The sequence below is a fragment of the Ceratotherium simum genome, chromosome 24 (assembly GCF_057802395.1).
Source record: "Ceratotherium simum simum isolate JZ-2026a chromosome 24, ASM5780239v1, whole genome shotgun sequence".
NCBI lineage: Eukaryota > Metazoa > Chordata > Mammalia > Perissodactyla > Rhinocerotidae > Ceratotherium > Ceratotherium simum.
The window spans coordinates 6,625,617-6,638,579 of NC_141923.1; the positions used below are offsets into that span (position 1 = coordinate 6,625,617).

The 12,963-nt window shown below is 51.1% G+C and overlaps 1 protein-coding gene across 2 annotated transcripts in view; it reads right to left on the reverse strand.

Moving 5' to 3' along the window:
* Positions 1-11,467, reverse strand: part of CYP46A1 (cytochrome P450 family 46 subfamily A member 1) — a 31,631-nt gene extending 20,164 nt beyond the window's left edge. For both annotated transcript variants that reach the window (XM_004434252.3, XM_087447743.1), the window contains exons 1-3: positions 11,346-11,467; positions 4,638-4,718; positions 4,028-4,109 (exon numbers count right to left, since the gene is read on the reverse strand). In XM_004434252.3, the coding sequence (XP_004434309.1) occupies positions 4,028-4,109; positions 4,638-4,718; positions 11,346-11,467 (285 nt within the window). The remainder of the gene's footprint in view (positions 1-4,027; positions 4,110-4,637; positions 4,719-11,345) is intronic.
* Positions 11,468-12,963: the final 1,496 nt, after the last annotated feature.

Below are 12,963 nucleotides of genomic sequence, written 5' to 3' on the forward strand. Positions count from 1 at the left end.
GAATTGTTCAAGTCCCCACTGGCCAGAGTTAACCCTCAGACACAAGGCCTTTATTAGTGGCCCCAGAAGGGTCATTCCTTAATAGTGGGGCTAATCTAGCTCTAGAGTAAAACTCTACTCTATATCAACCCTACAAAAGCCTTAAAGCAAATCTGGAAAGGATCGAACTGATCTGCAGGTAACTTTACCATCTGCCGGCATGAACTCCAGCACTCTTGAAAGGAATAAAACAACATCAAGCACTCAACAATGTGCAGTTCACAATGTCCAGTGTTCAGTGTAAAATCACCAGACATGCCAAAGAGCATGAAAATCTGACCTATAACCAGGCCCAGAAATAACAGGGATGATGGAATTTGCAGACAAGGATGTTAACACATTTATTACAAATATTACAAATATGCTGAAGGAACCCACATATCCAACAAGTTCAAAGAATCCTACATAGAATTAACACAAAAACAAGGACCCCAAGGCAGAGCATAATCAAATTCCTGAAAGCAGTGATAAAGAGAAAATTTTAAAGGAGACAGAGATGAAGTGGTATAATATTATTTGAAGATAGATTGATATAAATTAAAGATATACTATAAACCCTAGCACAACCACTAAGAGAGAGAGAAAGTAGAGCTAATAAGCCACGTGGAGATAAATGGAATACTAAAACATACTCAATCCAAAAGAAGGCAGGAAAGGAGGAAGAGGGAACAAACAACAGATAGGACAAAGAGAAAACAAATAACAGCATGCTAGATTTAAAGCTAGCTATATCAATAATTACATTAAATGTAAAGGACCTGAGCACTTCGATGAAAAGGCAGAGATTGTCAGACTGTATAAAACAGCAAGACCCAACTATATGTTATCTACAAGAAACCCTCCTTAAATATAAAAATCCAGATAGTTTAAAAGCAAAAGGATAGAGAAGATACATCATGCAACGTATGATGCATTGCATCATACGTTAAGCGTTAAGTTTAATGCTTACGACAGTTAAGCGTAAGACAGCTGGAGTGGCTACATAATACCAGACGAAATACACTTTAGGAAATGGAATATTACCGGGGATAAAGGGGACATTTCTAAAGATAAAGGGATCATTTCATCACAAAGACCTAACAATCCTATATGGTACACATGTAATAGTAGAACTTCAAAATACACAAAGCAAAATTGATAGAACTGAAAGTAGAAATAGAAAAATCCAAGATTGTGGTTGGAGAATTCAACATCCCTCTCCCAGCAATTGCTAGAACAAGTAGACAGAAAGTCAGTAAGGATTTAGAAGAGTTGAATGACACTGTCAATCAACTTGACCTAACCGACATTTCTAGAACACTCCATTCAAAAATTACAGAACATACATTCTTTTTAAGTGCTCATGAACATTCACAAAGATAGACCAAATGCTAGGTCATAAAACAAGCTTCAATGAATTTAAAAGGATTGAAATTATGAAGAGTATTTTCTCTGACCTTACATAATTAAATTAGAAACCAATAACAGAAAAATATCTGGAAAATCCCACAATATTTAGAATATTTTGAATGTATGTTGAATAACACACATCTAAATAATCCATGGTTCAAAGAAGAAATCACAAGGAAAGTTAGAAAATATTTTGAACTGAATGAAAATAAAAGCACAACATATCGAAATTTGTGGTAAATTTGTGCTCAAGTAGTGCTACAGAGCCAACCCTGGTGGTCTAGCAGTTAAGAGTCAGCCCTCTCACTGCTGCGGCCTGGGCTTGTCTCCCAGTCAGGGACCCACATCACCCATCTGTCGGTTGTCATACTGTGGTGGCTGCGTGTTGCTGTGATGCTGGAAGCTGTGCCACTGGGATTTCAAATACCAGCAGGGTCCCCCATGGTGGACAGGTTTCAGTGGAGTTTCCAGACTAAGACAGACTAGGAAGAAGGACCCAGCTACCTACTTCTGAAAACACTGGCCATGAAAACCCCATGAACAGCAGCAGAGCATTGTCTGATACAGCGCTGGACGAGAAGAGGATGGCACAAAAAGACTGGGCAGGGTTCCGCTCTGCTGGACACAGGGGCAGTAAGAGTCAGAATTGACTGGATGGCACTAACAACAACAGTGCTTACAGGGAAATATATAGCTTTAAATGCTTATATTAGAAAAGACACAAAGTCTAAAATCAATTGTCTAAACTCTCACCTTAAAAAATTAGGACAAAGACAAATTAAACCCAAAGTGAATATAGGAAGGATATTGAAGAGCGCAAATCATAAAACAGAAAATGGACAAACAGAAAACCAATGAAACCAAAAGCTGGGTCTTCGAAAAGATGAATAAAATTTATAAACCTCTTGCTAGGCTGATCAAGAAAATAAGAGAAAATCCAAATTACTATCTTCAGGAATGAAAGAAAGGACATCACCACAGATCCAGTAGACATTAAAAAGATAATAAATATTGTGGACAACTTGATACCAATAATTTCAACAATTTAGATGAAACGGATAAATTCCTTGAAAGACACAAATTAACAAACTGAAGAAAAAAATAGAAAATCTGAATGGCTATCTATCGATTAAAGAAATCGAATGTGTAATTAAAACAAAACAAAAAACACTTCCTTCAAAGAAAATGCCAGGCCCAGACGGTTTCACTGGTGAATTCTATCAAATATTAAAGGAAGAAATAACACCACTCCTATACAAATTCTTTCAGAAAATAGAAGAAAGGGAACATTTCCCAACTCATCTTATGAGGCCTATTAACCTGATACTAAAACCAGACAAAGGCATTATAGGAAAAGAATAAATACAGAAATAAAAATCCTTAACAAAAGATGAGCAAATTGTATTCATGTACCTATGTATCCATGAGAGAACTGTATTATGACCAGGAATGCAAGGTCGGTTTAACACTTGAATATTAATGTAATTCATCATGTTAATACATATCCTTCAACTTCTTTTCTCATTGAGCATCATGAAGGTCTTTGTGCATGCTTTTTTGGTGGCATGCTTCAAAATGTCTTAAACTATGTCTGTATTTGAAATTAAACTTAAAAAAAATGATTTTTAACAACCTGTTAGAGACAACATGGTTGTTCAATTTGTCTCCTGATCTGGACACTAAGTTGTATTTTACCCCACTTAGTGTCACCACAGCCACCCTCCATGCAGAGAATCACCCCCACACATCAGCTGAGTACCCATCAGCTGAGTGAGAATAATTGCACCATCATTTATTGAGCAACTGCCGTGTGCCGGGCCTGGGCTAGATGGCTCACAGACATTATTTCAGCTCCATTCTTACACCCATCTGTAAGAGAGGCATCATCCCTATTTTACAGATGAGAAAACTGAGGCCCAGAGTGGTGAAGAAACTTGTCCAAGGTCCCACAGTCAGTTGGTGGCAGAGCCCAGATTTGAGCCCAATTCTGGCAACTCTAAAGTAGATGTTCTGATGGCCATTCTTAGTACCTACATGGCAGACACTGTCCTGCACACATTACAGACCAGTTAATGCAGCCTGTCTCAGTTTCCTCATCTCTAAAATGGGGACTCATAAGAGCCCCTACCCCTATGAGGATGAAATGGGTTAATAATTGTGGAATACATGGAAAAGCGCATGGCCCACAGTAAACACTGTTTAAGTATCTTTTGACACTTCGTTAAATAAATTGAACAATATTTAATTCTCATCATAACCCTGAGAGAGAGGGGTTATAATCCCACTTCTCAGATGAAGAAACTGAGGCTAAGAGAGGTGAACTAGCTACACGTGTGTGCGCCAGCTGGGCAGAACTCCCAACCCAATGGTTCTGATAGCAAAGTCCCCCCTCACTGCCCACATCGAACTGCCCTGCTTGTACAGCCCCCCAAACGGTGGGTGGTTAGAGAGAAAGATGCCATTCCCTTCTGGATCCTTGGGAAACCAGCCCAAATGCCGTGACTCGGGAACATCTCTCCCACAGTCCCTGGGGCTGAGTTTCACGGCCCACTCCAGGAAAGGGGAGGGCTCTCCCCAGTGAAACCACTCTGCTTCTTACCTTCACTGACTCGGGGCTCGTGATGATGACTGAGGTTTTGTGGAAGACGTTGACCCGCACGACGGGTCCATACTTCTTAGCCCTGGAAACCAAAGGGACCGAAGGATGCACTCAACCAGCAGCCACGTGAGTATCATCAGCCCAGGTGCAGCGGCAGGAACAGGGGGTCCCATCCCAGGAGGGGGCTCAACACGGCTGGGGGCCAATGCTCTGCCCTGCTGCTGACTCACTACTGGGGCATGTCCCCCACTGGGCCTCAGTTTCCACATCCATGAAATAAGGTTGCTACACGCCTCCTTTGCCCCAAAAGGTCATGCTGGGCATCAGGCGATATCATAGCTTTGAAAATGCTTTGAAAGGTGTAAAGCACTGCCCCAAACAGTGACTGTTGTCTAGTCACCCCCGGCCAGTTTACAGATGAGGAAACTGAGGCTCAGAGACCTTCTGACAGCTGGTCTAAGGTCAAGCGTCTGCCTCTCCAGGAGGAACTGCTGGGGATGGGAGTGACCTGGGCAGGGAGTGGGGAGTGTGTGCTGGACCAGGGGGTGGGGAGCTGCCCAGTGAGGGACCTGGACTGGGGAAGGGCGACAAATGACAAGTTAGGACCCACCAATCCAAAAACACATCTTGGAGCACGCGGCCACAAACCTCGTCCTTTTTCCAAAAGTAGGGGAGGTGTCCCAGAAGGAAACTAGAAGGAACGGGAAACATTAAGATCACTGGAAGTCACTACTGAAGAGTGCTCCCTTCCCCACAGGACCCATGAGGTTGGCGTTACTGGGCCCCTTCACAGATGGGAGGACTGAGGCACGGGGAGGGGACGGCACTGGCTCAGGGTCACCAGGCAGGATGCAAACCCAGGTCTGCCTGGCTCCAGGGGCCTCCTTGGAGAGGAGATTGTTTATTCTTCTCTGGCTCCCTGGTGCGGAGGTCAGGGCCGGCACGTGGACAGGGCTCAATAATATTGCACAGAATTACCCTGAGACATTCACTAAACATTCACTGTCGCTGGGCCCCCAGCTAAGCCTCACCCCAACCGACAGTGCCCTGAGGTAGGTCTGTTATTAGCCCTGTGTATATAATATTAACAGAGGCCGGCCCACACTGTGTAGCGGGTACCAGGGTGCCCGCAGTCCTTCTCACCAGGGGAGATGGTTTGGTCATGTTAAGTCTGCGCTGTGAGCACCAGATTGGAAACAGGCCTGTCTGGGTGTCGCCCTGGGCACTTATGACCTTCTGTCTCCTGTATGACTTTATTCCATTCCACTTCACTTACTACAGCATCCAGAATGGGTGACAACAAACTGCACTTGAGATTTTCTGGATCAGTAAACTCATATTCTCCCAGGAGAGACAGAGAGTAGATAAATAAGTAAATAAATATGAAGCCAGAGAGTGATGGGAGAAAAATCAGAGTGGGGGATGGGTAAGAAGATCAGGGATGGGAATGGAGGCTATTTGATACAAGCAGGTCAGGGAATGTCCCTCTAGGAAGGTGACATGTGAGCTGCAGGAAGCAAGGGACGAGGCCACACAGGTATCTGGGGGAAGAGCCTTCCAGGCAGAGGGAATGGCAGGTGCAAATGTCCTGAGGTGGGAATGTGCTTGGTAAGTTCAAGGAACAGCAAGAAGGCAGTGTGGCTGTAGCAGAGTGCTTGAGGGGAGCGTGGTATAGGATGGGGTCACCAAGGTGGGGGCAGATCGTGTAAAGCCTTGTGGGCTGTTGTCCAAACTTTTGCTTTGACCTCAACGAAGTGGGGGCCACTGGAGGGTTTGGAGCAGAGCAGACATGGGATCTGACTTGGGTTTTAAATGGATCATTCTCATTGTCATGATGCTGAGAGTAAACGGGGTGGGTTCGGGGCAGGGGCACCACTGAGGGAGCTGTGAGAGGTGATGGGGGCTCAGACCAGCGGAGGTGAGAAGAAGTCAGATGCTGGATGTATGTTGTAGGTGGAGCCAAGCAGACCTGCTGCAGGTTCAAAGGTGGGCGTGAGAGGTGTCAAGGACGACCCTGGGGCTTTCGGCCTCAGCCGCTGGAAGGATGGAAGAAGCTGGTAGTTACTAAGACAAGGAGCACCGAGAAGGGGCTTGCTGGGGGCAGCAGACACCGTCCTTGTCCGTGCAGGGGGGGCACACCTCCAAAGGCCAGCATGCGAGACGCTGCCCAGCGCTCTCTGCTCTGCCGCAGGAGGGGCAGGCGGGAAGTTCCAGCCCCACACCCCCAGAGCAGCCCTCCAATGACCCCAGCTGCTCCTCCGCTGGGTAGCTCAGGGCATGTGCTCCACACGGTCCCAGAGTTCCCTGGAGGTGGGGGGGCCGTGCACTCAGTTGCCCAGAGGAAACTTGCTTGATTGCCTTTCTAACCTTCTCTCTCTCTCCAATCCCCAACCCCACGGGGTCACACCCATAAACTACTACTCTTCAATTCTTGTCTCAGGACCGGCTTCTGGGGTCCAACCTGAGACAAGCAGATTAAATCAGGAGCTTGGCTTTGGGCCTGTTGGGCCTGTTGGGTTTTTGGTGCCCATTTAACATGGAAGGGGAGCAGGCAGGTAGATACTTGAAGCTGGGGTTCAAGGGAGGGCTCCAGCCAGAGATGTCAACACGAAAGTCCTCAGCAGAGAGGTGGCATTTAATCCAGTGACTGGATTAGACCAAGGAGAGTGAGCAGGAGACGCCGGGGTGGCTGGAGGAGAGCCGGGAGAGTGGAGGGGGAAGCCTGTGAAGACAGCAGGACAAGGAGGAGGGAGGGGGCCGGGTAAGATGGTGACCAAGGGCTGACCAAGGAGCTCAGCTCCCTGGAGGTCACGGGGACCTTGACCAAAGCAGGTTGGGAGGAGAGGTGGGGGCCCGAGCCCGACGGGGTGGTGGGTTCAAGAGAGAACGGGAGGGAGGAACGGGAGCCCAAAGACAGGCAGGCTTCTCGGGGGGGGGTTGCTGTGGGGGTGCAGAGATGGGGGCAGCAGACGGAAGGAAGAGAGAGGGAAGAGAAGGGTTGCTTTTTTTTTAGAGCACATTATATAAAAATGGGAATGATGCAGAAGAGAAGGAAAACTGCTGATGTAGGAGAGCGGGGGCACAGCTGGGCAGGCCTGCTGAGCAGCAGGGGCTTGTCCCAGCCGGAAGGGCCCATGGGCCCCTGCAGGGAAGGGGGCAGCTGTGGGCCAGAGCCCTGGAAGGAAGTTCTCTCAGGCTGTTCCATTTGCTCCGGGAAGTAGGAGGCAAGAATAAAGGCTGAGAGTGTGGTTGGAGGGGGAGGTGATGGGGATTAAAGAGAAGGGGAGATTGTTGGGAGAGGGGGAGAGCGAATGCTGGGGAGGGAAGTGCAGTGTGGCCACCAGGCGGCTGAGGCCCCCTCGAGGTGAGCGGCCTTGAACTTACTCAACCTGCAGAAAGATGGGCTGTACATGACTCACACACGACTGGCTGCATTTCCAGAACAGTCTAGTACCCATGGTCACTCCCCAAAGCTGTACGTTTTGGGGGAATGTTCTCAGTTTTGAGCCACCTGAGTGAGAACAGAGTCTGGACCCTCCTCATCCTCCCAGGCCTGTCTGAGAGCCTCTACCCTAACCACTGGGGTCAACCGCCACCTGAGGAGAAAGGTGAGTGACACCTCAAGGAGGCCAAGGGCACGGAGTGGCATGGGGTCCCCACTGCCAGGCAGGAAAGGGAACTAAAACTTGTTCCTTCCAGTTCCTGCAGGGGGCGCTGCCGCTGAGAAGCCGAAGGCAGAGTGGGAAGACCAGGTGTTAGAAATACGCAGGTAAGGGATGACAGAATGAGGGGATGGTAGCATACTGGGTCGGGGGGGAGGGCGGGACAGAAGCCCACCTGGCACGCCCCTGGTGGTAGCCTGGATAGGGCAGAGCAGCCCAGGGAGAGAGGGGAAGGCAAAGTCCCCCTCCCCTGCTGGGTCCCCAGCACCTGCAGTTTTCAAGGTTCCTGTGGGCCGAGAAAGCCTTGGAGAGTAATGAGCAGAGCTCATCTGGAGTGCCCACTGTGGGGCCACCCCGAGGGATGAAGGGAGCCCACAAAATGGCTGAGGGGTGGGCCACCCACTAGGAGTGAGGATGAGGGGCCGTGATTGTGCCTCATGCCAAAGGGATGGGGTGGTGAGTGCTCAGCTGGGCACCCAAAGTCCATGGGATGCACCACCCAACAGAGCCAGCCATGGGTCTCCACCACCACCAGGAAGCATCCAGCAACTTGGCAAGTAGGAGCTGGAGAGAAAACCAGCACTGCCCAGGAGTCAAACTTGAAAACCTTACTCCAAAATAAAAACTGGGAGAGAGAGACTTTCATTGTCAAGTTTACATTCAACCTACACTATCAGGAGAGAGAGGGCTGATAAGGAAGTTTAGAGCAATGACAGAGAGTAAAGAAGCTACAAGTGTCTGTGTGGGATCTGAACGTGGGGTCTGAGTTTTCAGCTGCTACACGGACGATTGCCGTAGGATGTTGTCTCTAATAAGAACATAGAGGTGTGGCATTCAGGGAGGGCAACCTGGTGACTCCTGCAGAATAAGGAGGATGAAGGGTGGGGGTGGGGGAGCACAGCAGATGCCTCTTGCAGGGCAGAGGGTTCCTTGCCTACAAGCTGGCAAAGCCGTGAAGCACCAAGGGGCACATGCCATTACTGGAGACTCAATACATGGGTTTCCTGTCTACCAAGGTGTTTCCAATCATGGTTTGAGGATCCAGGCTTTGAACGCCAAAGCATCTGATTTGTGCTAGAAGAAGTTCCAGAACTTTCATTTAGTGCGGCTTTATATTTGACCAACCAATTTTTAATCCAAAATCTTTCTGCACATGCATCGTTCAGTTCACCTCCGCAGAATGAAGAGCCCAACCATAATTATATTCAGCCTCCTCCCACTCCTCCACCCACCCACACACACCTGTAGGTCATATGTAGATTCTGTGGTGTAAGATTTGGGGGAGGATTCAGGCATAAAAAGGAAAGAAATATGGACACATGCTACGACATGGATGGTCCTTGAAAACATTATGCTGAGTGAAAGAAGCCAGACACAAAAGGCCACATATTGTATGATTCCATTTACATGAAATGTCCAGAACAGGCAAATCTATAGAGACAGAAAGCAGATTAGTGGTTGCCTAGGGCTGGGGTGAGGGAGATGACGAGTGACAGCTAATGGGTATGAGATTTCTTGTTGGGGTGATGAAAATGTTCTGGAACCAGTGGTGATGGTTGCACAACTCCATCACTATACTAAAAAGCACTGAATTGGACACTTTAAAAGGGTAAATCTTATGGCATACATAAGTTTATTTTTTAAATGCATTTTTAAAAAAGAGATGTAGGGAGAGGGGCTTGATTTAAGTTCTGCCTTCTCAAGACACCAAGACTGGGCCGGCCCTGTGGTGTAGCAGTTAAGTGTGTGCGCTCCACTGCTGGTGGCCTGGGTTCGGATCCCCGGCGCGCACCGACACACCCCTTGTCAGGCCATGCTGTGGCGGCGTCCCACATAAAGTGGAGGAAGATGGGCACGGATGTCAGCCCAGGGCCAATCTTCCTCAGCAAAAAGAAGAGGATTGGCACGGATGTTAGATCAGGGCTGATCTTCCTCACACACACACACACAAAAGACACCAAGACTGGACCAGGTCTGCAGGCTTGAAGCACCAGGTTTTACAGGAAGGCCAAGTCCTGATGGGACCTGTCGGAACAAGCGCTAAACTCATTCAATTCCAATTGTTGATGGCTGATTTGAAGCTTTGAAAGGGTGACAGTGTACCTAACAGAACTTGTAGGAGATTTCCAGCATCCACCTTGAATCACTGTTTATTGAGCATCTACTACACATGTCCCAGGTGCTGCTGTGCTAGAGGTCGGGGACACAGCAGTGAACGAGACAGACACAGGCCTATGGGATAGACACACACTTAACAAGAGGTTGCACAAATAATTACCCAATCACCATTATGGTGACTTAGAGCTTATAAAATGAACATAATATATACAGGGATAGGAGCAGGTGGGACCTCCCTGAGGAGGGGGCATTTAAGCCAAGCCTGGAATGCTGCAGGGAATCATCATCTAGGTGAAGCAGAAGATGGAGATGCTAAGTAAGGGAAGAGGGATCAGGAAGACCCCAAGGTGGGAGAGGGCACCTGGGAGGACAAAGAACCAGCCGGGAGAACAGTTGCCTCTATGTCATCAGCCACAGAGATCTTTCCCGAACCCACCAAATAGGGATTCAGGCTTCTAACGCCAGGGCATCTGGCTTGTGCTGGAGGTGGGTGCCTTCCAGAATGTTCATGTCCTGAGGTTTTAACAAGTGTGTCTAATACCATTGTTTATTCATTCATTCATCAAACATTTATTGAGCATCTGCAATGTGCCAGGCTTTGGGGATACACAAGTGAACACACAGCATCCCTGCCCTCCAGGGGCTCACATTCTAAAGGGGGAGACAGAGAGTCAACAGGTGACAAGATGGTAACTTCAGGGGGGATGGTCCCATAAGGAGTTTGGGGCTGGGTGGGCTTTACACAGGGTGGATGGGGAACAGCTAGGCCCTGGAGGAGGGAATCAGCTGGGGGGTGGTACGGAAAGACGGGGCAGCAGAGAGGAAGCCAGGGGGCAGAGAGCAGTACAGAAAGGGTGCTGAGAGCTCAGCAGGGGCCTTGCTGGCCATGGAGAGGACTTAATTTAGAATTAGATTTACTTCTAAAGTGATGGGAAGCCTTTGGAGCAGAGAAACGACACATCTGATTTAAGCCTCAGAAAAGTAAGCTGCTGGTGATGGGCAGGTAGGGTGGGTGGGGGTGGGGGCCAAGGATGGAATGGAAGTACTAAGGAAAAGACAAAAAGGATGTACCAGGACAGAAATACAAACAAAGGGGAATGTGACCAAAATGCAATGTGTTCCAGTCCAGGTTGAGTGACCCCATCCAAGTCCCAAAGTTAAGAGCGCCCACTTTAGAGCCAGGCTGACCTGGGTTTAAATCTAGGCTTACCAACTGTGTGACCTTGGGCAGGTGACTTTGCCTCTGCGCGCCTCAGTCTCCTCGTCTGAACGATGGGGTAGCAATAGCGCCTACCTAACAGGGTTGTCGCTGCCATCACGTTTGAGGGGCCCAGCAGAGCGCGGTGGGCGCCGAGCAGCGGCTGCGGCTGAGTAATTTGTTACTAAGAATAGTTAGCGCCCCTCTCCCGGCCACCGTCTCCAAGCGGCCGCGCGCAATGGCGAGGCTGGACCCCCAGCCCCGACGCCAGCTTGGATGCAGTCCCCCGGCCCCCCATTCGAGCGCCCCATCCAGGCCCCCGCCCCCACCCCCCGCTCACCTGGGCCTCGGCGGCCCGGGGATGTGCTCGTAGCGGCTGCGAGCGCGGTGCACGAAGGTGCAGCAGAGGCCGAAGGCGACCAGGACGGCGCTGCCGAGCAGCAGCAGCAGCCCGGGGCTCATGGCTCCGGGGCAGGCCGGGCCGGGGTCGGGGCCGGGCACCGAGGGGGCGGGAGGCCGCGAGCCGACTCAGCTGTCAGCGCCGCGCGCCGCCTCCGCCCCAGGCCCGGCGCGACCCAGCGCCGCCCCCGCCCGCTCGGCTCCGCCCCCGCCGGCTACGACCCCTCCCAGGGCGCTCGGTCCCCGCCAACCACGTCTCCCCCTCCTGCTCCAGCTCTCAGGGCCCGCCCCCGCTCCGCCCCGCCCCTCCGAAGGCTCCGCCCCAACCCCAACACGGCCCCCGCCAGGCCCCGCCCAGAGCGTGCGGTATCCACCAATCACAACTCCGCTTCTGGCTCAGACCCCCTCAGGCTCCGCCCTCTCCCCGCCTCCCCAGGCTCCGCCCTCAGCCCTCAAGCTCCACCCCAGAAGCAGCTCCGCCCAGAACGCGTTGTCCCTAGCAACCCTGCTTCCTCGGCCCTGGCTGCCTGGCGGCGGCGCTAAGTCTGAGGCTGGTTCCGTCCTCTTTGGCGCCTCCAAATAACGGCGTTTCTCTGCGCGCGGCCCCAGGCCCCTTCTTTCTCCCTAAAACCTTCCTGGAAACCTCATCCCAGCCTCCAAATTTTCGTACTATGTCCACTGTCCCCAAAGCGCTCTCTGGAATCCCCATGCCCCAAAGCTGGTTTCCCCTGCCTGGCCTGTCCACGCCGAGCACCCGCGGTCTCCCAGCGGGGCCCACGGGGCAGGTGACGAGGGCCCCGGGGACACAGGGAGGCTGTGTCTACAAATGAAGTGCACGGCTGAACCCGAGGCTGAATCCGAGCGCACGGCTGAACTCGGACGCCTCTGGAACCTCCCAGACCCGGGGGAAGCCCCGTCGGAGGCGCTGACCCCAAGGAGCTGGAGTTGGAGCGGAGCGGGTGAAAATCTGGATACGGAAGCTCGCCCTCAAGGGAAAGCGACAAATGTGCTCGGGGTGGCCAGGGAGTATTTTTGAACTAATACCCACGACTTCCCTCCGTTTCATAAGCTGTTTCTCCTTACCCGTCTGAGTGTGAGAGAAGAGGCGGGCTCTCGGGCCAACCAGAGTGGCAGCAGTGGATGGGAAGGGCCAGGCGTGCCCACTCCTAGTCCAGATAAAGATCCTCTGGGAAGGGGAAGGGGCGTGCAAAGACAGATGCTGCTGGGTGTCTGAGAAGAGGAATGCCCCTGCCCAACCCGAGGGCCAGTCCCAGAGAGGTTTGGGGACTGGGAAACAGAGAAGTCCTGTGTACCCCTTTCCCAGGTACAGCCAAGAACAGTCCCCACAGGGACATGACTGTTAGGGGTGTGTGGGCTTCGGGGTGACAGAGAGGGCCAAGCTTTAAGGCCTGGACCAAGCACAGAGGAGACAGGGTTTCTGCCCCCTGGCCACCTCAGCCTGGACGTCCATCCCGGCTCGGGGACCTGGACCCGCCTCCTAGTAGAGCTGGGAGACGTTCGCTTGCCACTGTGCCCCTGTGTGGCGGTGAGAGGCAGGC